A 25,766-nucleotide genomic window follows, 5' to 3' on the forward strand; every position below is an offset into this window, starting at 1 on the left:
TTTTACCACAAATCTCTTTAGAGTATCAATGCATAAACATGTTTATTTCAAAAGTCAAGTTTTTGTTTTATTCAGTTTATGTGTAAATCCTGCATTATCCCACACATTCTAGATCTTAACTTCATAAGTTATATAATAATCAGGACCATTAAACCTGGGAGAAAATCCACATTTTTTTTTGCCAGGCCTGAGGTTTGAACTCAGGGCCTGAGCACTGTCCTTAAGCTTTCTCAAGGCTAGCACTCTACCACTTGAGCCACAGCATTGCTTCTGGCTTTTTCTATGTATGTGATACCAAGGAATAGAACTCAGGGCTTTGTGCATGCTATGCAAGCCCTCTACCACTAGGCCACACTCCCGGCAGCGCCACAAATATTTTAATACATAAGTACTTATTAACTTTAAAAATCAAATAGGAGCTCTAAATCAAGTGCTTATATAACTTAGAGGTACTTTCAATGATTGGTGAAAATGGCTAAAACTCAAGACTTGAGAGTGGAATGAATGAACTCACCTTGAATGACCTTGAAGACCAGCCTATCACTAGCTTCTTGACTGATTGCATCTTCTTCCTGTCTAGAATCAGCTCTGCAAGTGACATGTTCATAGTGATTAAAAAAAAAATCTATGTTCCAATCTTGAGCACTGAAACTAACACCTCCAAGTTCCTGACTCAGAGACTCTCCAAGGAGGAATGGTGGGACTTTGCCTGCTGCTTTGACTCCCAGGAAAATTATGGCTAGACCTCAAGCCCTTAAAACCTTCCAAAAACTTCCTGTGGGCATATTCATTTTATAGTTGTTTTCAGGGTGCTTATAAATATTTAATTGAAACTTAATTTGGAAGAAGTTTCAATAACATATAAAAATGTTTTTTTAAGCCCTGCAAGGGCTGGGGGTATGGCTCAAGTAAGTGGTAGAGCATTAGCCATGAAGGAAAAGCCAAACAAGACCTTAAGACTCTGTATTGGAACAAAAAAAGTAGCTCTCCACAGGCCCTCATTTTAGAACTATAACATGCAATCCATACACATTTTCTTTTAGCCAATTTGTAGAATATGGCTGCCACTCCATCTAAAGTGTGCGGATCGCTGCCAGTTTGGATCATGTTCAGTAACAAACATTAAAGCATTGACTTTAAAGAAGCAATTTTGCTGGGCTCTGGTGGCTTGTGCCTGTAATCCTAGCTACTCAGGAAACTGAGATCTGAGGATCAGTTCAAAAACCAGGCAAAAACGTTGATGACACTCTTATCTCCAATTAATAACCCAAACAAGCTGGAAGTGGAGCTATGCCTCAAGTGGCAGGACACTAGCCCTTGAGCAACAGAAGCTCAGGGACAGAACCTAGGTCTTGAATTCAAGCCACAGGGCCAGTACACAACCATCCCACCCCTGAAAAAAAGCAATTTCAAAATCATTTAAAATCTTGTTTGACTCACAGTACTGTAATGTTTATTATGATTGGACTAATGAATCCTATACCAATTAACAGTCCCAAGACTTTCTTGTTCTAAAAACAAAGCATCAGAGCTAGGAGTTTGGCCTAGTGGTAGAGGGCTTGCCTAGCATGCACAAAGACCCAGGTTCAATTCCTCGGTACCACATATGTAGAAAAGCCAGAAGTGATGCTGTGGCTCATGTGGTACAGCGCTGGCTCTGAGTTCAAGCCCCAGGACTGGAAAAAAGTATCATACTAGAAATGTGGGAAAATTGTTATAATATTATATTTCCATCTCATATTGAAAAACTTGTTGTTTTGACAGTGTTTGGTAAAATGAAAACTTAATTGTAATGAAAAGTCAGTAGGTTGTTCTTGATACAAAGCAGAATATAAAACATTTAGTTCATTACAACTGTTTCAACAAGTGGAATCCATTAGTGTAAAAATCTTAACTTGAGACTAAATACTTTGTGATAGAAATTCATATTAATATGGTAAAATTAGTATTACAGTTACATTCAAGGTAACAAAGATTTCTTTTACTTACTTTAGAGAATCCAAAGTTATTTGATCAATACTTGTGATCCGTAGTCTAAGTATTGAATTTTCTTTTATAGTTTTGGGGAGGTTGGGATGATCAGAGCTCAAAAATGTCAAGGTTGCACCCTGAAGAAATGAACAGATGAGGTTTTTTAAGTATAAGGAAATGAAACTGGAATTGATATAGAACATTTGGCTTTGATTATATGTGACATGCATAATTTAATAATGAGAAAAACTACATTTGAAACTATTTGAAAACTTCTTAGTTTTTGTTAATACTTTAGAAAAGGTAACTAATTGCTCAACCTTCAAATTTTAACAATCCTCACATTCATGTGCCCAATAGTATCCACAAATTTAAGAAATCATCTTATTTTGTTTGTTAGTGCAGTTACTGGGGCATGAATGCAAGGCCTTGTACGCTCTCCTTTTTCCACTCAAGGCTGGTACTCTACCAGCCTCAGGCCCAGTATTTTGTTGGTTATTTTAGACATAGAATCGCAAAAACTTTCATTCTCTGACCTGGTTTTACATCAAGCTTCCAGAGTAGAATGGAGAAAAAGAAGGAAGATGGCGCCGAGACAATAGGGACGCTGCCTAGCTCTCTCTCACAAAAAGAGAGAACCAGGGAGTCCCACGAGCCAACTACCTTAAGAAATCCACAACAACAAACTCAAAAAGCAACGGAGAAGGACTCAAACCGGAAAAGAAATCCAGACAGAGTAGAATGGATTATAAGCGCAAGCCACTGGGTCCCAGCTAGAAACTCTGATTTTTTAAATAAGTACTAGGGAGTGAGGAGAAGACAAACTAGTTCCATTCCTAAATGCACAAATCAGCTACCAGTCCCAGAGAGATGCTCTGTGAAATATGAACCGTGATTGATTTAACCGACTCTTTCACCAGCTATTTGGATGACAGGTGTCATATGATATCAGAAACACATAAAATCTAAGTGTTAACCTAATTAGAGCATCAAAGTTTCAGTGACAACATTCCTACCAAAGGAAATTTTAAGGCATAAAAAGAAATACATTATTTTAATTTGAGTTGCCCATAGCCTCCTTATCTGCCAAACTACTGGACTAGGAGAAGTGAGGTGCAACTGACTGTAAGCTGCTAGCCTCTTCTTTCCCTCAGTGGACTTGCCAAAATATTTTCATTTTCCATAAAAGCCTAAAAACAGAGTTAGAAAGAAAGAAAGCATTTCACTGAGGATCTATCCATCTATTTATCATTACACACACACATACACACACACACACACACACACACACACTCACACTAGCAGCTTTCATTGAGTTTAAAGGCTTCACATCTGAAGTCCAGAAGTCACATTAACATCCAGAATTGAGACTCTAAATAAATAAAGGCAGAACCATTAAAATTAAAAGAGGACAAATAGTAGTTTGAATTTAGCCTAATGCTGTGAGGCTAACTTCCTTACACTATTTTTCCATGCCAAATAGAAATATGGTATACTGTATATAAAAGCATATATTAGTAGAGAATGAGAATTAAGTACCAGGAAACTGTACATTCATTCTACCTAGTGATCAGTTAGAGTTTTATTTATATCTTTAAAAAATCCAAGTAAATTGCAGAGCAAACTGAATGATAGATTGTCTCTACCATATATATTTATGATAAGAAAGCTTTTAGGACATGTTCACATATCCAGAGAAATGAGCAGAATAATTTTTCCAAGTGAGAAGTTAATAGTGGAAGATCGGAATAAGAATTTTACAATTTTCTGGTTGACTTATCTTGTGGACTAAAATTAGATTTTTATCTCTAAAATACAATGATTTACTTAGCCTTTTAGAGCCATTAATCTGAATTCTACAGATGTTAGTTGTCATTCTTTGACAGGTTAGTGTGGTGTTTTTTTCATTTTCTAGAAGTAAACTTCATTTTCCAAAAATGAAATAGAAGATAAGAATTATTTTAAATTTGGGGAAAATATTTACACATGCTTGACAAACTAAAGTACCAAAAGGCAAGCTCAACTGAGTACAGCCTATATTGTAGAACACATATGAGGAATAAATAATACACTCAGCCTAGCCTATTAGAATACGAGGCCAGAGAGGTGGAACCTTTTGAAGGAAACCATTGATCTATTCACATAAATGTCCCTGTTCGGGCAAAAGGAGAGAAAATAAATCAATGACAAGAAGCCATGCTCCTCTGCCCAACAGGGACCATGCAAGTGAAGATCTGGAATTAAATGTGTACCCACAAATATATTCAACTTACAATATGAAAATCATCAAGTCGGTACTGTTTTCCTTTTCTTGGTCCACACTGATGACTGTAAGTATTCTTGTGAATAAAGGGAAGAACTGTTGTTCTAGAAGTTAAATGGGGGGAAAAACTTAATGCAGTTTCTTTGCAGAACTAATCTCTAGAGAGATTTAACCATATTGTGTAGCAACATACCTATTTTTCCCAAACTGCCGATACTCGTACAGTGTAAGGGACTGGTCATGAGTGAAAAAGAATCCAACCAGCTCTCTGCAGGCGTCATGTCCATTTCTAGCAAATTAGAATGGTGCCACAGATTGTCAAATACAGGAATATTTTGAATAAATAATAAACTGAACTTTTGCATCTCACAAAGGGACAATATGTCCCTCAAGAGTATGGCAATAGCTGGGTGTTGGTGGCTCATGTCTATAATCCTAGCCACTCTGGAGGCCGAGATGTAAACAAGCCCCAGAAAAAGAAAATCTGTGAGACTCTTCTCTCTTATTAAATAAAACCAATAAAGCAGAAGTGGAGGTATGGGTCAAGTGGCAGAACACTAACCTTGAGCAAAAGAGCTCAGAGACAGTGCCCAATTCCTGAACTCAAGCCCCAGGACCAATAAAAAAAAAATAACATGGCAGCTAGGCGCAGTAGCTCATGCCTGTAATCCTAGCTACTCAGGAGGTTGAGAGCTGAGGACTGCAGTTCAATGCCAGCCCAGGCATTAAAGACCTTGAGACTCTTATCTCCAATTAGCCACTAGAAAACCAGAATAGGGCTATGGCTCTAGGTGAAGGGCGGTGGCCTTGAGCTGAAGAGCTCAGGGACAGGGCTCAGGCCGAGTCCAAGCCCCACGATGGACAAAAAATAAAAATATATTATTATTATTAATAATAATAATATGGCAATAAATGAGGATTATATGAGACCGAAAACTATAATATAGCTTGCTGAAAGGTCAGATATTCTACCCTAAGACAATGTGTATATAAATATGTCACATGTAGATTACTAGCTCTACAGAGATTTTGTTGCTGTTGTTGGTTCTATTGCAGGGCTTGAACTCAGCTCCTCAAATGCTTGCTTTGCTTTTTCATTAACAGCTGTCACTACCACTGGAGGGGATGTGGCCAGGAGGGATCACTACTACACTGTTGGTGGGAGTGCAAACTCGTTCAACCACTATGGAAAGCAGTATGGAAGTTCCTCAAAAGACTAAAACAGAGCTCCCCTAGGACCCAGCAATTCCACTACTTGGCATTTACCCAATCATCCAGAAACAAGGGCATACTAAATCCACTAGCACAATGATGTTCATTGCAGCACTATTTACCATAGCAAAGATATGGAACCAACCTAGATGTCTCTCAGTTGATGAGTGGATCAACAAGATGTGGTATTTGTACACAATGGAATTCTATGCTGCTGTCAGAAAGAATGACATTGCCCCATTTGTAAGGAAATGGAAAGACTTAGAAAAGATCATATTAAGTGAAGTAAGCCAGACTCAAAGGAACTTAGGCTCAATGGTTTCCCTCATTTGTCATAATCAGTAGAAACCTTGGGCTCTCCTCGCAGAGATTTGCAATAGAGCAAAACCTTGATACAAAAGGCCATATAGTAGGACGCTAAATGAAAGGATCTCTAGGATATAGAAACAAAAGCCATATAATGAATGATTGTTGTCCTTAAGGTACTATGTTATCTCTCATCTCTTTTGCTGTCCCTTGGTTATTTCATATTGTTACAGTATCTCACTTTGTTACCTGATATATCGGATATATTTGTATTTGGTTATTTGAAATTGGATAGGGAAGGGGGGAAAACAAGATGAGGGGTGGGGGTGGGGAGGAGGCAAATGGGGACCAAGACATGTGAAAGGGTATCAATGTATGGGAATTAATGCACCATCTATCTGGCAAATATCATGTAACCCTTCTATTAATTACAATAAAAAACATATGGAAAAAATAAAATATCTGTCAGAAAAAAAACATATATTTTACCAAAAATATACACCAAAAAAATGAAACAGTATTAGGTATTGCTGAAAGTATGCAAGGCTGTAATAACAGATTTAAGAACTTTATCACTTGCAATTTGTTCTATCTACCAATGATCTGCTAAGCTGTTAAAATTAAGTTAAAGATACTACATAAAAGTTACCTTTTAAAATAATTTAGAGGCTGGGAGTTTGGCCTAGTGATAGAGTGCTTGCCTAGCATCCACAAAGACCTGGGTTCGATTCCTCAGTACCACATACACAGAAAAAGCCGGAAGTGGTGCTATGACTCATGTGGTAGAGTGCTAGCCTTGAGAAAGCGTAAAGACAGTGCCCAGGACTTGAGTTAAAGCCCCAGGACTGGAAAAAAACAGCTTAGAGACTTCTAGTAGTAATATATCTTGGAAAAATCCATTCCTAGCTGGATGTGGTGACGCACCTCTATTATCCTAGCTATTTGGATGATGAAACTAGAAAGGTTCAAAGTTTTAGGCCAGCATGGGGAAAAAGTTCAAGAGACTCCAGCTCTAAAGGAAAAGCTAGGTATGGTGGCATGTACCTGTTATCCCAGTACAGCACAAAGCATACATAGAAAGACCTAGGTTCAAATTAGTACAGACAGAAAGTAAGACCTTATCTGAAAATAACCAGATGCCTAGCAAGTAAAAATCCCTGAGTTCAAACTCTAGTACCACCACCACCACCAACAACAACAACAAAAATCATTTCTAAGTTTATTTTTGAAAGACACTTAAATAATTCCTGATAGAAACCTTGGGCTCTCCTAGCAGAGATTTGCAATAGAGCAAAACCTAGAGACATAAGGCCATACGGTATGACGCTAAATGAAAGGACCTCTAGGATATAGAAAAGGACCTCTAGGATATAGAAACAAAAGCCATATAATGAGTGATTGTTGTTCTTAATGTACTATGTTATCTCTCATCTCTTTTGCTGTCCCTTGGTTATCTCATATTGTTACAGTATCTCATCTCACTTTGTTATCTGATATATTGGATATATTTGTATTTGGTTATTTGACATTGGATAGGGAATGGGGGAAAACAAGATGAGGGGTAGGGGTGGGGGGGAGGGAAATGGGGACCAAGACATGAGAAAGGGTATCAATGTATGTGAAGTAATGCACCTTCTAGCTGGCAAATATCATGTAACCCTTCTATTAATTACAACAAAAAATATATGAAAAAAATATTTGGGAAGTAAAGAATGGAAGAGGTGACATTCATGGAGATACTCATAACCTAACTTCTGGAATCCACATTCTCTTGTACAACTACAGCCATATCCTGTCTATGTTTTCCATGTTGCTTACAGCTATACACTTTCTGTGTTTCATACAGCTATATGCTTTCTGTATTTTCTGTACCAGATTTTGTAACTAATTCTAATGTATAATCTCAATTCTTAGTCTTCATTTAAATTTTATCTGATCTTCTTGTTTTTTCACTGAGCTTTTTTGCTTGCTCATTGCAAGTCCTCTACTCATGGAACCACAGCTCCACTTCCTGCTTTTTGGTGATTAGCTGGAGATAAGAATCTGTTAGACTTTTCTCCAGGGGTGACTTTGAGCCATAATGTTTACATCAGCTTACTGAGTTAGCTAGGATTAGCCACTAGCACCTGGCTGTTATTTCTACAGGAAAAGGAAATCTATCTTTACAATGAAAAAATTTTAAAATATAGTAAATTCACAATTACCTTGATATGATCCTACTATCAAACCGAACTTTATGAGAAAGCACATGCTCTGTTAATGTAGAGTTGGTCCTTATCCTGTCAGAAATGTATTTTTGTCAATAATTTGTTAAAATATTTAACACAAAAGACAAATATATAAAATGGTTATGGTAACATCTTTATGGTAATGTTTTGATATAACAGAAATTAGATAACCCAGATTGTTAATATAGCACACACAGTTAACATAGCACCAAAGAAGGGAAATCCCTGAGATACAAGGTATAAGACACTGATGATTTTTATATTAGAATCTACCACTATAAACGTGAATACTGAACAGGGATAGCAAATTTATGACTGTGCTATTGCAGAACTTCCTGCAAGCTTGCTTGTTTGTTTATTTTGAAACAAGGCCTCAGTTCTTCCACTTTAATCTTCCCAATGCTAGGATTTTAGGCATGTGCCAACATGCCCTACCTGAAAGCCATTCTATTCTCCTTTGTCTTCTAACACAGATCTTAGCTTTTTCAACCAGGCCTAAGGAAATGCAATTCTGCCACATCTTCCAGGAAAGATATTCTTTTACCTGATGAGACAGTAGCAATGAGAAAAGCTACTGCTTGTGAGAAAGAAAGGGATGTAATAACAGGAGGCAATTTAGCCCTTAGGCAGCCAAGACCAAAAGGCCAAGAAGAGCTAGGGAATCTAGCCCACACTGCCTATATCTAAGACCTAGTTATATAAGAAAAAAGTTTTCTATTATGAGCAGCTGAAGAATCTCATACCAGTGGGAAAGAACACTGGATCAAGTTCAAGTCTTGGAAAATACCTAGACCGTTATTGAATGGTCTCATAGGGTCTGCTGATAAAAAGCTATGGCAAAAGATGAAGAAAAATTCAAAAGCCTACGTTTGGATACCCTATGACTGACAATATCCTTTGTCTTTAGAAATCTGAGGATTCAGAGACATGTCATTATTTCTCTTCCCAAATAATTTCATGATATTCTTCTCACAAAATTGCATGTACAATGAAACTGAAATAGCCATCATATGCATAGTAAGTAAGTGGGTGGGGGGGAGTCACTGAGATCCTGAAAAGTCCTCCATCCATAAAGATTTAGATCTCTTGTGAAATCTAGGTCTCAACAAAAAGTGAACAAAAGATAGTAAATGAGCCTTCAAACCAAAGGAGAGATCGTGAACACACAGGGTGGCCATGAAAGCTTTGTCATTTCGTTCACTGTAATCCATAGGTACTAATGAATTTGTTTATGACTGGAACAATTCAAAATCCTGAGAAAATAAGAGCAACAAGAACAGCTACCGTTATTAAGGATTCCCTAAAAACAAGGTACTACCAAACCACTTAGGGCCAGGAGTTTGGCCTAGTGGTAGAGTGTTTGCCTAGCATGCACAAAAACCCAGGTTCGATTCCTCGGTACCACATACACAGAAAAAAGCCAGAAGTGGTGCTAAGGCTCAAATGGTAGAGATGTAGCCTTGAGAAAGTCCAAGAACAGTGTTCAGGCCCTGAGTTCAAGCCCAGGACTTGCAAAAAAAAAAAAAAAAAGAGTCTCAAATCACTTAAAGTGCATTGATTTATTTAATACTTGCAACAACACTATATAGTATACATTATTGTTTTCATTTTACAAGTAAATGTCATAAAACCAAGGTATGTTATGTAACCTGTCCAAGGCTGCAGGATGAATAAATTGTAGAGACAGGGGGAAAAAATGTAATGCTCTTCACCATTGCACCTTATTGCTTCTCAGTAGTAAATAGAACACTTTTTAATGATGATAGGTTGAAGTAATTGTACCAATGAAGCTTTCTTAGAAAGATAAAAATGTAAATACATATTTACATTATGAAATGCAATGCCATGTTCGAGATTTAGGTCCAATATTTAGCAATAATGGTTCCTTCTATCCAAGTTTTCAACCAACATGGAAAAAGAACTAAACATACCAAAAATTAAATAGAATAAATAGGAATTGTGTTCATTATTGGTAAAGCTGTTGGAAAGTATGCTTAGTGACAATAAAAGTATGGGCAGTGACAATAAAATACAAGCTTAACACTAAAACAAACTAATAAAACCTCAGTGCTTAGGGTAAAATGAGTGGCTCTGCAGGCAGCTGCCTCCCAAAACAAAGGACAGGAAGGGTGGTACTACACATGCATTCCTGATTCCCAAGTTATGGAGCAGATTTCTTTCCTCCTCCTCTTGAGATATGAAAGAGAAGAAAAGAGAGGAAGAAAGGAAGGAGGGAAGGAGGAAGGGAAGGGGGAAGGAGGGAGAAAGGAAGAAAAACAGGGTAAAATGTATTTATAAATTCAATCATTCTAATCAATATTGCTTTCAACAAGCTTCAAGTACTTAATATTAAGCAATGCTAATCAAAGAAAGGGGCTGGAAAGCAACCATGCATTTATAATGAATGGACACAAAGATTTTCAGAAAATAAGAATGAGACCAAAGTGATCAAAACAGTACACACATTTGCAGCAGTTTGAAAATATGAAAGAGCAGGTGCAGATAACCAGTTGCTTTTCTGTGTCTGTTGAAGCAGAGGCTACATGTCAACTCTCACTGAAGTCACTGAGGAATTTCAGTGGGCTTAATAAGAGGACTCTGAACATCCAGACCAACTGCTGTCATTGGTATCTCATTTCCTGGAGGCCTGAGGCCTTTGTGTTAATGTTGTACCCTCCATCCACAAAACTATAGGGAAGTGGTAGAGTGATTAAAAGGTGGGGCACACTTCGAGGAAGTCAGGCCTTCTAATGTAAGCCCCTAAAGGGAATAGCAGGACCTTTCCTACTTCCACCAAGTTCCCAACTGGGTATCCTCTGTTGCCACACAGGCCTGAGTAACAGGATTGAGAACCATGAACTGTGACCTGTGAAACCTGTAAGCCAAAATAAGTCTTCTTCCTTATTAAGGTGGTTATCTCAGGCTTGTGTCACAGACACAGAAAGCTAACACACCAACCCAACGTTTCAATAAGGAACAAGAAAAAAAATAAAAATATGCGCAATATTTTTAAAACATTGTATCAGATTCAGTCCATCTATATGACATGAATACAAATATTACTAGTTTATTCATTTCCGCATGTATTACCCCTAAAGGTTGTAGCTTTTGCCTCCTAAATTAGAAATTAAAACTGTGGAGGACAAAGAATGTAAGATACTGCCTCCAATATGTTTAGGTGGCAAAGCTGGGATCTGAATTCCGAAGCTTCTTCTTTTAATTTATATTATTTTTTTTTAATTATAAAGGAAAGTTATTAACACAAAAATTCTTCCCTCTAATAGAAAAAATTAAACGAAAAAACCTTCCAGTTCAGTATAGAAATATACTTTAACATTTATGACATTCATCTTCATTTTGCATATTGTAAAGTCTTACTTTGTTTCATGTAGTGTTCTTTTCCTAATTCGAAGGGGTGTTCTCTTTGGATCTGGGAGGAGATGATCACTTTCTCGTTTCTCCATGCTTACATTTTGTTCTGGGTCACTGATCACAGCCCTATATAAGGAAACACAAAGTCTGGTAAGCAGTGGGAGGACACATTACCCCCTTACCCACCTAGTTGAAGCAGCTGGTAAAACTCATATAGCAAATGAAAATATTTACTTGTGTCATGATAATAATCTGGTCAGAGAGGAGTAAATTTCATTATAAAAGTATAGACCATAAATATATTCCTGATCTGTCTTTCCATATGTGCAGAAATAAGTCAGCATTTTAAAAGGCCCTAAAAAGTTTCATGTAGCCCTCTTCCTACACTAACACACTTCAATGGTTCCTGAAACTATGGAGGGAAGAGAGGGAAAAGTAAAGCTCAGAAATAAAGTGCCTAATAGAACTTCAACAGACAATAGCAGAAGATGACTCAAGTCCTAGAGAAGAAGCTGGCAAGAAGAGTGTATCAGAAGCATTCCAGATGAGACACTAGCACTGACTGAGTCTTGAAAAGAAAAACACTACTACTCAGAGGATGAGCATGAATGCCAGAGGCAGAGGAACTACGCATTCAAGGCCATGAGCCAGAATGGCACATTGACAGAGCAGATGCCTGGTGTGGGCCCAGGAGATTGCACACTTCAGAACTAGACTATCACCACTCAGTTCTTCCTTCTTTCATAACTGGCTAAGTGGCCTTTCTAGTTATCTAACTCTACCATCTCCTCATTTATGGAATAAATGATGACCGTACCTCTTTCAAACAATGAATGTGAAAATAATTCAAATTTCAAATGACCATACATTGTTTGGAAACAAATACAAATTAAATCACTGAAATATCATGAATGGAACAATTAATAAAACAGAACTGCTAAGTATAGCTTTTTGTCTCTGAAACATTACTATAAAATCCTACCAGTGAACCCAGAAACTTTAGGACCCTCTACCTTAGCTAAGGTTAGACTGACCAAGAATAAAAGTATTTGCATGAAAGAGAAATTTAGTAAGAACTTTCAAATAAATTTTTGCCATCAGTCATGAACTCTCACCTACATAAGTGATCTGCCAACATTTGCTCTGTCACAGCTTGTTTCTTCTTTTCTGCAGCCACATTTTCCTGAAAAGATTATTTTTAATTTCTTATCCATATGGCAGAATGTATGATACAAAGTTAATGCCTAAGTCCTAATATTGACATAAAACATTAATACTCCCCCCCCAAAAACAATTACTAGCTGGGCACACAATGCTCATGCCAGTAATACTGGAGACTTAGAAAACTGAGGTCTGCAGAACTATGATTGGAAAAACCAGCCCATTTTGAAAAGTCCTCTAGACTCCATCTGTAATTAACCAGCAAAACATCTAGCTGGTGACAGGGCTCAAATGGTAGAGCACCAGCTGAGCAAACCAAGTAAGCATAAAGCCCTATGTTCAAATCCTAGTAATGGCAAAAAAAAATCTAATTTTTTAATTTTAAATTGTGATTTCCTACAAATCAATACACTTAATTTCAGTTAAAAAAAATAAGATAGTCCCATAAATTCCCTTGGATTTTATTAACATCAAAATAATGGAGAATATGACATCTCTCTTCTCCATTCACCTAAAGACCTCTCTTCTCCATTGCATGGTATGTTGGCTGCTGCAAGAACATCACTGACACAAAAAGAATTCAGTCTAAAACTATTTACAGTATAAGAGGCTAGATCTGATTTGAAATCACTCAACCTTTCATCAGAAATCTAAAATGAGAGCTGGGTGCTGTGACTCACACCTGTAATCTTAGCTACTCCAAAACCAGATCTGAGGATCGTAGTTCCTAGCCAGCCTAGGAAGGAAAGATTGTGAGAGTCTATCTCCATAAACCACCAAAAAGCTGGAAGCGAAGCTGTGGCTCAAGTGATAGAACACTAGCTGCAAGCAAAAAAAAAAAGAAAGAAAAAAGCGCACGCATGTGCGCGCACACACACACACACACACACACACACTCACAAACACACACACACACACACACACACACACACACACACTTGTTTTTTGCTTGTTCTTGTTTTTTAAGCTAGCATCTTATCCAGTAAGTCAGGCATGGTAGTTGAGGTCTGTAATCCAGGCTGTGGAAGGCATGGATAGAAGGATCAGAGTCCAAGGCTAGCCCCTAGCAGAAATGTGAGAGTCTACCTGACCAATACATGAAAATATTTTAAGGACAGTTATTAAGAAAAAAGCTAGCACAGGGCCCTGAGTTCAAACGTCAATACCACTAAAACAATAAATAAATACAAAGCTGAAATTTCTAAGACGCTTGGAAATGGGACAATTGTCCATGCTAGTCTACAATTAAATTTAGTTTCACTTGGCAGAAATTTAAGATACATCATTCTCACATCCAATTATATCTATGATAGATATATCATTTGATGCCTAATTGCCTCCTGGACTATTTTCTAAAGCTCAGGACACATGTTAATGATTTTGATTTAGTAATAAAATAAAATAGCAATTAAAATGATAGACTATGTCAGCTACATTTAAAGCAAGGTATATTCTTTTCTTTTTTTCCAGTCCTGGGCCTTCACCTCAGTATCTGGACACTGTGTCTTTGAGCTTTCTCAAAGCAACTGCTCTACCACTTAAGCCACAGCACCACTTGTGGCTTCTGGGTATATGATAACAAGGAATCAAATCCAGGGCTTCATGCATGCTAAGCAAGCACTCCATCACTAGGCCACACTCCTGGCTCTAAAACAAAGTATATTCTATAATACCTAAGGATGATTCAGAAGTGCACTGTAATAAAGACGTAGAAATTATGTACAGGGAAGACAAGCATCTGCCAGAACCAAGAGAGAAAATAAACAGAGCCCATGCTGACAGCCCACCTGGTGTGCTGAAGTTCATGGTAGCTGATGTTTTGTGAGAAAGAATAGAAGCACCACAGGCCTATTGGTTTAGAGGTCCGGGTAAACATAAAGCAGAATAGAAATAGAAATCAAACTGAGACAACAGATGGGACAACAGAACACATGGGGAAATGACAAAAGAACTAAAAGAGAAAGAAAGCCACAGGTTCACTGTTTCTGTGGGGAACTAAAAATTCAATAAACAAGTTTTCACCTGCATTTTAAATACAAACTGGCATCAATTTCAGGGACCTTGAACAGGACTCAAATCAACACTTCCATGAGGAAAGATAAATGAGTGTGAAAGTAATACTTAAGGCTTAAAACTCACTTGATGGTGAATTTGTATACACTACCACTTATTATGTAATTTTAAGAAAATAAATATGCAGAGGTCTTTGCATTACATCAAGAACAGTACCAATGGGACTTTAGTACCAGAGAAACTTCTCTCAAATATAACAGGAGGGAACAAAGGAAAACCTCATTTAGGACACCCTTTTGCCTCATAAATAAGCTGTTACTTTTTATAATCTGATAACTCCTTTTCCTATTCCCATGACTGAATAGTAATAGGCACAGAAAATTACATGTACGTGCTTCTGCTGGAACAACTGTAATAAATTTGTATCTTAACATACTGACACACAAAAAAATTAGTCTGCCCTGTCCAGGGATTAATTACACGTTGCTACCAGTTCAGACCTTATTGATTCCAGATAATCGTGGCTCTAATGAAATTTATAGTGATACTCTCTTGGATGGAAATGATCATGTAACTAGCATCATCCATATTGTTTTGTTAGCATATATACCACCTACATCAGAGATTTCCTAGCTTGTGCATTCTGGCTTACATTCTGTTACAGTAGCATTTTATCAATCCTTCCCCATTGTCTAAGATATGTCTTTAGACCTAGGATCTATGGCTAAGGTCCCCTGGGAGATAGTGAAGGACACTGGATTCCATCTTCAAGCAGTTTGCTCCTCTTAACTCTGTGCAAAGAGAAATGCTAGAATTATCTATGTCTAATAGAATTAGACAAAGCAATAATCAACCTAAACGATGTAGGAAAATATATATCGAAAGTCTTGGGTTTTGCTTCATTTTTCCAAAAGAAAACTTACCTTGATTCCTGAAACTTTTCCTTACTTGGCCAGAATTTCTGATAGGTTAGTGGCTTGTTTCCAAAAATTAATATTTTGCAAGAAATAAGAACTTGATTTGCATACATGTATATTCATCTCAGGCCAAATGTAATGGATGCAATTATTTATTCAATTAGAAACCTACAAAATCTTGGAGGGTAAATTACCTTAATGACTTTTCAAAGAACTGTTAATGACTTACTGCGTCTGATTTCCTTGTGCTGTGCTGTGTGTGGTAAGAGTTGTTGGCAAAGCCGTGCTGGAGGAGGACTTTCCTATCCAGAGTCGTCAGGCCCTCTATGCTGCCTTCTTGATCACACTAAACATGAAAAACAATATGAGCCATCATGTGGCCATTGATGATAATTGGTCTCTTTTTATCAAATATTATGAGAGCTAACTCGCCAAAGCAGACATATGTAAGATACTACATCTCTAATAAAGCAGCAAAAGGATAATCTGGAATGTGGTTCAAGTAGTAAAGCACTGACGGTAATAAGCTGAGCAAGTACAAGGATCCTCCGTTCAAGGCCCCGTACTCGGGGAAAGAAAAAAGTTCTCTTGGAATGAGGTAAAAGGCAGTCAAGATGTGATCATTATTTTTCAATAAAACAGTTCTCTCTAACATCTGGAACCACTTTTATAGCATGTAAACTTAAGAGACTATAATACAACAGAGTCCATGGCAGCTTCATCCAAAACATGCAGATCAATATTGTCCTATTTCTTACCTTCTAGGCAAGTATAAAGCTTCGACCAAGCTTTTTTACATTTAAAATGAGTGATAATAAATCTTTGCTTGTTGTAAAAAAATGAGATAGCTAATGTGAATACGAATATACTTATATTTTTTCAGTACATGTACTGAAAAATATATACTGAATAGTCCATGGCCACCAAAATAGTGCCAGATATTGTAGTAATAATAAACTTTTAGGTTTTTGTGAAGAAATACTCCATGGCTATCAAAATGGTGCTGACAATTATGCTTATTGTGATGAATTGAAAGACATACTGTTGTACCCTAAGTTCGAGATCCCCCGAAAGACCACCAGAGACCACGATCAATGCAAGCCACAAAGAGCCGTTTATTACCAAGCTCAACCTTGGTCCCCCGCGCCCATGAAAGTCAGAGACACTTGGAGGCCCCGAGCACAGAAATCAGTACAGTTTTTATGATACAGAAAAAACAAGTTTGGAGAACTTCCATTTTCACAATATTGTAGTTAATTAACCCTTACATTCATGAACTCCTGCTTTATTGACTGTAAACAGTGATGAAGCACAGCTGCTGACTCGGGGACAAATTCCCGATGTCTCCACTAAGTCTCTGAGCGAATAGCTGACGGCACTTTGTAATCCTTCCGAGAAGGGTTTAGGGGAAATCATCTCCCAGCTGTCTGCAAGATGGAGGTAGTTCTAACAAGATGGATTTGGACTAGCTATAGCTTCTCAGCTTCAGCTCTTCATTTTTAGCTACAGCTCTTCAATACCACAGGAAGATATTCTTATTTTTTTCATGTAAGACTTTTTTATTGTAATTAATAGAGGGGTTACATTTATATTCACCAGATAGAAAGAGCATTACTTCACACACATTGATACCCCTTCTCATGTTCTTGTCCCCATTTCCCTCCCCCTACCCCCTCCCCTCCTCTTGTTTTCCCCTTTCCCTTTCCTATTTCAAATAAACAAATAAACATATATACAATATACCAGATTACAAGGTAAGATACTGGAACAATGTGAGAATAACCAAGGGACAATAAAAGAGATGAGAAATAGCTTAGTACATTAAGAATAACATTCACTCATCATATAGCTCTTGTTTCCTAATCCTGGAGGTCTTTTCATTTAGCCTCATCCTATATGGCCTTATGTAGGAAGATAGTCTTTTATGCATGCATTTCTTGCTTTAAATTTCATTTAAAATATTTTATAAAAGCTGGGTGCATGTGGCTCACGCCTGTAATCCTAGCTACTCAGGAGACTGAAATCTGAGAATCGTGGCTTGAAGACAGCACAGGCAAGAAAGCCTGTGAGACTCTTCTCTCCAATTAACCACCAAACACCAGAAGTGGAACTGTGGACCAAGTGGTAGAATGTCATCCTTGAGCAAGAAGGCTAAAGGATAGGATTCAGGCCCTGAGTTCAAGTACCAGTACTTACAGTAAAATACAATATACATATTACAAAGCCCCAATCATTACCTTTGTATCTGCCTTCTTGCTTGAAATCTCTTGATGTGTGGCATTTGAATTTGCTTCTTCTGCCTTTCTTTGAGCATCCTCTTTATATCTCTCTTTCATTTCAGCTTCATATTGTTGGTATTTGCCTGTTGGTGCTGGCAAATTTTTAGGTATTAAATCCAGTTTCTAGAGGTAAAAAGAAAAAGATATGTTAACAGGCTTACTCTTTGATCTTAATGGGTTAACCATTCACCTTAGCATTTTACTCAAAACGATAAATTCTTCAAATCTATGTTGTCAACAGAGCATGAATGTTCAGCTGGCCGCGCCCTAGTGACCACGGAGAGCAGACAGAGCTGCTCAGGCTGCACTCTTGGCCTCAGTACCAGGAGGTTGGTCTGTCCTGCACGTCACACTGGGGCACAGTCCTGATTCCAAAAGACTTTAAAAGAAGAAAAGAAAACTATCCTTTCTTTTTCAAAGTCTTAGGTGAGTGTCTTCTTTCCTGCTCCCAAACTCCACTGACAATCATTTCTTCCAAAAACAATTGGAGGAATCCATTCTGGGAATCACTGGCTGCATTTCTAGAATATCATGGAAAGAAAACACCTACCTAAGACTTTTAAAAAGAAAGAATAATTGTCTTCTGTATTTTTCTTTTTACTTTCTGAACATTGCCATGGGAATGAGAGATCACACACTAGACCCAGACAGAGACACACACGCAGAATGCAGCACACAAGGTCAGTGCAACCCTTGGAAAAGATACCCAACTCTAAACTACAAAAGAACGATAAGGTAATGCTTCAGAGCAAAACCTGTGCCAATGTATACTGTAATGTATAATGGACCCAACAGAGACACTTTGTTTTTTTGTTTGTTGGGTTTTTTTTTTCTTTCTGTTTTTGTGGGTCATGGAGCTTGACCTCTGGGTCTGGGCACTGTCCCTAAGCTCTTCAGCTCAAGGCTATCGCCCTACCCTGGAGCCACAGCCCCACTTCCTGAATTATTAATCAGAGATAAGAGTTTTACAGACTTTAGTGCCTGGGCTGGCTTTGAATCATAATCCTCAGATCTCAGCCTCCTGAGTAGCTAGGCTTACAGGTGTGAGCCACCACACCAACATATAATATAATTATTCACCTACTCCATCATAGCTTAAAGCATGATCCAAAAGATAAATGTGACATTGTTAAACCAGTAAAAGCTAATCTACACTAATACAGTAAGATTTTTATCATCATTATCATCACTGCCATCATCATTATTATTATTACTATTATTTGCACTGCTTTGAATGAAGCCCAGCAGCTTGCACATGACATTCAAGTGTTCTGCCAATGACCTACACTTCCCCAACTAAGACTATGATATTATTTATGTAATTTTCTAACAATGAATCTGAGAATATGAAAAGAACCAGCTCTGGGAAAAAGAAAAAGAAAAACAAGCCCTACCCCCAGATTAGCATTACTCAGGACCTGTATTTACTAGATATTATTTGAAATACAAACACATCACAAGGAGACACTTGAGTTTCAATGGTGCTATTCACTTGTTTCCTCATAGTCTAATGGCTTAAAGGCCAGGATTCAAGATATTATCCTGAAACCTGAAACTGTTGAACTAGGAAGATCTAGTCGAATATTTTGTCAAACCTTTTAGTTACATCTCAACATTACCAGTTCTGTTTTTAAATTTATAATGGTATTCATATGCATAAAAGAAGTGACACAAAATTATTTTATGATGATCATTGTTGGAGATTTTTATATAGTATTTTAAAGTAGACAAAGTATAGAGAAATACATCAAAATTTCTGGATTCACTGCAGTGCTAATAAAATAGATACCATTCTGACACTTATCAGTTAGAAAATATATACTAACCACTTCATGTGGATGTGGCTGGTTAGGTGGTATTTGGCATGGTACATCTGAACCAAGAGCAAAGGTAGAGTCTGATGTGTTAAAATACATATGATTTCTACTAAAAGGGACCTGTGAAAAATCATCCTAAAAAATAAAATGCAAGGATAAATAGTATATGCTACAAGTCATATCATGGCCAAATGTTTATTATGTTAAATCTCAAGTAAAAGTTACCTCATCGTCAGAACCAATAAGGCTTCTCAAATCAAGTGGTGGAACTCTGGAAGAGAGAATTCATTAGCCCTTTTTGTGTATGCCAGTACTGGGGGTTGAATGCAAGGCCTAGGCTTGGTAACACCCTTTGGTTTTTTTTTTTTTTTTTTTTTTTGCTCCATGCTACCACTCTACCATTCCTGGATTTAGAGTTTTATGAACTTTCTTGCTCAAGGTTAGATTTGAACCATAATCCTCAGATATCAGCCAGTGGCTTTACATCACATCTGATTTATTATTTGCTGATTTCTTAGAATTAAATACCTACAATGGAAACACTAACAATGCAGATTAAACTTACAAGTGCATCATGTCTGTAGCCCTCAAATAATGAATAACTGAGTGACATTCACTTGGTATCCAAAACTATTGATTTCCCAAAGAAATCACTGAAGACATCTACAGCAAATGAAACAACCAACCAATGCTCACTTTGGAACTACTGTGTTTTATCATTGGATTGTATGTTGGTTACAGATAATATTCAGAAAATAAGAAAGAGAAAGAAGGAAAGAAAAAAAGCTAACACTCTGAGTATCAATAAGCCAAGTTAGTTTAACAATGAAGAGTTTCTATATTTTATTAACATGTATGAATTCCCAACAATGCATACTTTATTTCAGTAAATGTTAGAATCAACTTAAAATACTTTTAAATTTCTTATAACAAACAAAAATTTAATAAACTTATACACACTTTCAAAACACCAGTGCATTTTCTAGCACCCACATGGAATTCCTTGCTGCATATTATTTATCTACTATTTCAGTACAACACCAGCCAGAAAACCATTGGATGCTTGCTCATTTTCAATCTACGAAAATGTCAATGTCTCATGGTTCAACCTAGCGAAAATTACTGTCTTTAAACTTTTCAAGAAAGTTTGTGGTCTAAAATACTTGTAATACATCTTTAAGTATTTTATAATTTTATATGCCTGAGTGTATTACATATAAACCATGGTATGCAAGCCGGGTGTGATGGCTCACGCCTGTAATCCTAGCTACTCAGGAGGCTGAGATCTGAGGGATCAAGTTTCAAAGCCAGCCCAGGCACAAAAGGACCTGAGACTTTTATCTCCAATTAACCTCAAGAAAATTGGAAGTAGGACTTGGCTCAAAGGTAGGGTGGTAGCCTTGAGCTTAAAAGCTCTGGGACAATGCCCAGGCCCCAGGGGTAGGGTGGTAGCCTTGAACTGAAGAGCTCTGGGACAGAGCTCAGGCTAAGTTCTAGCTCTATGACCCACAAAAAAAAAAAAAAGAAAGAAATAAAAAGAAAGAAAGAAAAAGAAAAGAAATGGTATGCTCCATACCAAAAGTAAAGTTTTAGTAAAATTGCTTAACTCCAAATTACAGCATGGGTATATTTACCATTAAAGATATATATATATATATATATATATATATATATATATATATATATATATATATTGCCACCCCTGGGGCTTGAACTCAGGGCCTAGGCACTCCACTTGGGCTTTCTCAAATACTCTACCACTTGAGCTACAGCACCATGCCCAACTTTTTCTGAGTACGTGGTACCAAGGAATCAAACCCAGGACTTCATGCATGCTAAGCAAGCTTTCTTACCACTAGGCCATACTCGCGCCCCTAAATTATATTTTTACTCTAGTAATGTAAACTCAGTTAGTGAGAAGATATATAAACTTAGCCTGCCTTACATATTACACCATATATTATGTACCAAAACATCTAAATGCACTCTATAAATAGGCATAATTTTTGTCGTTAAAGAAAATAAAACAAAGGATTACACATAATTCTACCATTCTGTCACAAGTATTCCATTAATTCTATAATGACAACCCTTAGATCTTCCACAGACTCATAGGTTTTCCTGTAGTTCATAATCACAGATACATTTAATCTTTCTTTATTTTTTAACTTGTCATTGTATACTATTATAGCATTAGATCATATCAGATTACAGAAACAAGGCTTACATAGGTGAGCAGAGGTCCTGGGTTGCCCAGGGTCTGGAATTCCATCCTTGCTTTAATTCAAAAATTAAAAAGAAAAGGTTAGTATGCTTTTTTATACTTAAGAAGGCAAGCTACGCCTAGACGGAAAAAATCCAATAATAATATTTCTCAATAAATCCCATAATAAAATGTTTCTGCACTCCTCTTTGTGCATGAGATACAGATAAAATAATAAGCGAGACAGATAATACTTCATGTCCTTCTATAGGTGAAGATACTTACTTAAGCAATAATAAGGGAAGAAAAAGACTATGACAGAACAATTCCATTCCACATGTGCCCTTCCTACTCTAGGGGGTCTTCCCAATTTCTAAAACTAAAGGCAATATTTAAAGGAAGCTCTGAGGACTTAATCAGGAATCCAGATGTACAAAAACAACTGTCCTTCTAAACTGTTCATCTAATTTGTGATGTCATAAGATATTGATGGCAGGTATATAGAAAAATATTCAAAACAGGTGTATCACTAGTCAGTGATTGTAAGAATATGAAAATAAAAACTCACCTCAATACTAATTTAATATAACAATTTTTAAATATTCTCCTAATAGTTCAGTAGGGAGTGGTAAAATGACAAAATGATTACCTAAACTGATGCTTAAAATAGAAAAAAAAACCACGTTTATCACAAATCAGAGATTTTTTTATTATAGTTTTGAAACTCCAAAATATCATGTAACTTTGGGGAAAAAAAATAGGAACTTTAGGAAGTTAATAGAGAAAAGCTAATCTCCAATTAACTACCCCCCAAAAAGCAGGAAGTGTAGCTGTCTCTCAAGTTCACTTAGAAACAGCACCCAACCCCTAAATTCAAGCTCAGGTACACACACACACACACACACACACACACACACACACACACACACACACAAATAATCTGTGAAGAGCAGACTCCATAACTACTTAATGAATCATCTGGAAGAGAAAACTATCCAACTGTTTACATACTTGGAGTTGGTTCTTGCTTCCAGAGAACAGTTGAGTTTGACTCCTAGGAGCAGCGTCCACTCCATTAACACCTAAATCCATTCCAGTTTCTGCATTTATCATTGCAGTGTAGTGTACTTTTAGGAAGGTAAAACAAATATAAAATGGTTATTCTTACTCTAAACAAGCCAAACAAGTCATAGACATCACACACACACACAAAAGAAAATCACTGTGGTTCATGACCAATTGCTTTTACTTAGGTCTCTGAAACAGGCAGTTACATTATACACCCAGGCACACTAATGGGGTCCCAAAGAGGCTTATCCTTGGACTCTGTAAATATATCCCTGACATGGTAAAAGGACTCTGCCCATATGACTAATTTGGAGATGGGAGATTCTCTTCAACTAACTCTTAGGCCACCTGAGTGAGTCTTTATAAAGGGGGAAGAAAGAAGATAAAAGTAATACAGGGAAAACAGGATGGAAGGCCAGGACAAAGAGAAGCAAAAGTGCTCACAGCTGCCTAGAAGATGGAGGAAAGGTACAGGCAAGTCACATAATGGATTCTCCCTGAGGACTTCCCCAAGGAAGCAGTCCTGCTGACAGCTTAGTTTTAGCAACTCAGAATTAATATATTCACATTGGTCTGAATCTCTAAATGTGTAGTAATTATTTTTATTTGCAGAAATAGAAAAGGCGTACAAGCACCACAATAAGATCCTCCAGCTTACACTTCTCACCCCACTAGATTTATATAGTCATTTACCATCAAACTTGGCTTGTGGATTTTTTTTTTACATGAAATATCCGTAACTTAATTTTTTGCCCAGATTGGCTTTGAATCAAGAGCTCTTGTATCTGCCAAGATGACTATCCAGCTAACAATTAGGGGTGAATTAGTCAGCTCAATGGTTCTCACCACACATTTGCTGGCTCTCACTAGGCTCTCTCAACCTAGTAACTAGTAAAGCTAGTTCCAATCACTCTACTTCATTTGCCCATCATGGAATGAAGTATAAATTTTCAAATACCCAGACCCTCTTAGTCCGTGCACTCCTCGAGGCATGAGAGTCAGCACTCTTAACTGTAGAAGCCCTTTTCCTTTTCCCCTAAAATGATATGTTAATAAATGTATAATAAATGTACCGTGAAATACTTGTGTGTGTGTGTGTGTGTGTGTGTGTGTGTGTGTGTGTGTGTGCACGCGTGCTGATGTTGCGGTAATACTCAAGGTTTGGGCACTGTCCCTGAGCTTTTGTGCTCAGTACTAAAGCTCTACCACTTGAGCTACAGCTTCACTTCTGATTTTTTGGAAGCTGATTGGAAATAAGAGACTCAAGACTTTCTTGCCCAGGCTGTCTTTGAAATTTAATCCTTATATCTCAATCCCCTGAGTAGCTAGGGTTACAGGAGTTAGCCACTGGTGTCAGCTATACATATATACTTTAAACACAATCTTAGGTTAGTTTTACCTGCCTGTACCTGATTAGAACTATCATGCCAGCACAAACTCTGTCTACAAACCATGAGGCTAGATGTTAACAGCTTTAGAAATTACATCAAGTTCTCTTCATTGTACTACATTGTAAGCCTAAAAGGGCAAGGAGGACAATTTTGCTCACATTGTCTCCTCAGGAATTACTGGAAAGCCCAGAAGACTACAGTAAGAATGTAATATTTATTAAGTGAATTCAATCAATTCACATATGAGAATTCAGAATTATATAACATAAAAATGACTCATACAGATAAAATAGCAACATTCAAAGAGAAATACCATCCTACACAGAGTAGCCTAGCATTTCTAAAACTAGAATAGTCAAACCCAAACATCCTATTTAGATACTCTTAAGATTTGAACCCAGTTTTGAAACTGTGAGCTTTGAAGCCCATCCTTCTGATTTTCAGTCAGAGCAAACTAAGACCCAGAAAAATGGATTTTCAAAGGAAAATTCTCTGTTACAGAAGAGCCTCAATCCATACATGAGTTTCAGACCTCTTTTCAATACTTGCATAACAATGTCCAATGTCAGCTTCCAATACCTGCATTCTGCTCATGTGGATAATAAAAGTATCAGAAGGGAATTAGCCGCAGGTACCAAAGACCTGAAACCTAACCTAAGTGGTTCAAGAATCAACATTTCAAACAAATACATGTGAGCCAATCTTTGGATTACCCTTGTCCTTAACCACTGAAAAGAAAAGGAAGAGCAAATCATATTAAGTGAAGTAAGCCAGACCCAAAGGAACATAGTCTCAATGGTTTCCCTCATCTGTAACAATTAGTACACATCTAGAACCCTCCTAGCAGAAGATTACAATAGCTCAAAACCTAGATACATAGGTCATATAGGAAGAGACTAAACGAAAGGAAATCTAGGATATGGAAACAAGAGCTTTATCTTGTGTGATTGTTGTTCTTAATGTACTATGTTATTTCTCTTCTCTTTTTTTTCCCTTATAGTTAATCTCATATTGTTACTGTATCTGACTTTGTTACCTGGTATATTGCATATATATTTATTTATTTGAAATAGGAATGGCAAGGGAGAAAATAAGATGATTGGGAGAGGGAGAGGGTAATGGAGACAAAAACATGAGAAGGGGTATTAATGTGTGAGAAGTAATGAACCTACTACCTAACAAATGTACATGTACCCCCACTATACATTCTTTCAACAATAAAAAAAGGAAAAGAAAAAGGAAGAGCAGTTCTAAATGTTTACTAGCACCACTCAAAGAACTCCAAGTTATGGAGCATTAGTGCTAGTCTATAATAACTACTGTTAATCAATGTCTTTAATGTTCACAGAAAGAAAAATTAATTTTCCATTTCCCTCATGTTTTAACCCCAATTCTCACTTCTCTTTTGGTTAATAATTTTGTTGGCTATCAAGTTGCTTATATCAAATCAAAACAAATCGATCCAAACCATCTCATACACAAGACAAGAGGGAAATAATAATTTTTGCATATATTTTTATTGAAATTAATAGAAGGGTTACATTATATTCATCAGATAGAGGTGC

At 37.1% G+C, this 25,766-nt stretch overlaps 1 protein-coding gene across 1 annotated transcript in view; it reads right to left on the reverse strand.

Annotated features, from left to right (window-relative positions):
• Positions 1-25,766, reverse strand: part of Caps2 (calcyphosine 2) — a 54,044-nt gene that overhangs the window by 12,507 nt on the left and 15,771 nt on the right. Inside the window, exons 2-14 of the mRNA XM_090328269.1 lie at positions 22,754-22,869; positions 21,767-21,816; positions 19,765-19,810; positions 19,549-19,674; positions 17,681-17,845; positions 15,673-15,789; positions 12,468-12,535; positions 11,359-11,478; positions 7,957-8,031; positions 4,428-4,523; positions 4,245-4,338; positions 1,990-2,108; positions 515-588 (exon numbers count right to left, since the gene is read on the reverse strand). Of these exons, the coding sequence (XP_090184395.1) occupies positions 515-588; positions 1,990-2,108; positions 4,245-4,338; positions 4,428-4,523; positions 7,957-8,031; positions 11,359-11,478; positions 12,468-12,535; positions 15,673-15,789; positions 17,681-17,845; positions 19,549-19,674; positions 19,765-19,810; positions 21,767-21,816; positions 22,754-22,869 (1,266 nt within the window). The remainder of the gene's footprint in view (positions 1-514; positions 589-1,989; positions 2,109-4,244; positions 4,339-4,427; positions 4,524-7,956; positions 8,032-11,358; positions 11,479-12,467; positions 12,536-15,672; positions 15,790-17,680; positions 17,846-19,548; positions 19,675-19,764; positions 19,811-21,766; positions 21,817-22,753; positions 22,870-25,766) is intronic.

Source organism: Megascapheus bottae, chromosome 2, assembly GCF_031878675.1.
Source record: "Megascapheus bottae isolate mThoBot1 chromosome 2, mThoBot2.hap1, whole genome shotgun sequence".
In the NCBI taxonomy this organism is placed as follows: domain Eukaryota; kingdom Metazoa; phylum Chordata; class Mammalia; order Rodentia; family Geomyidae; genus Megascapheus; species Megascapheus bottae.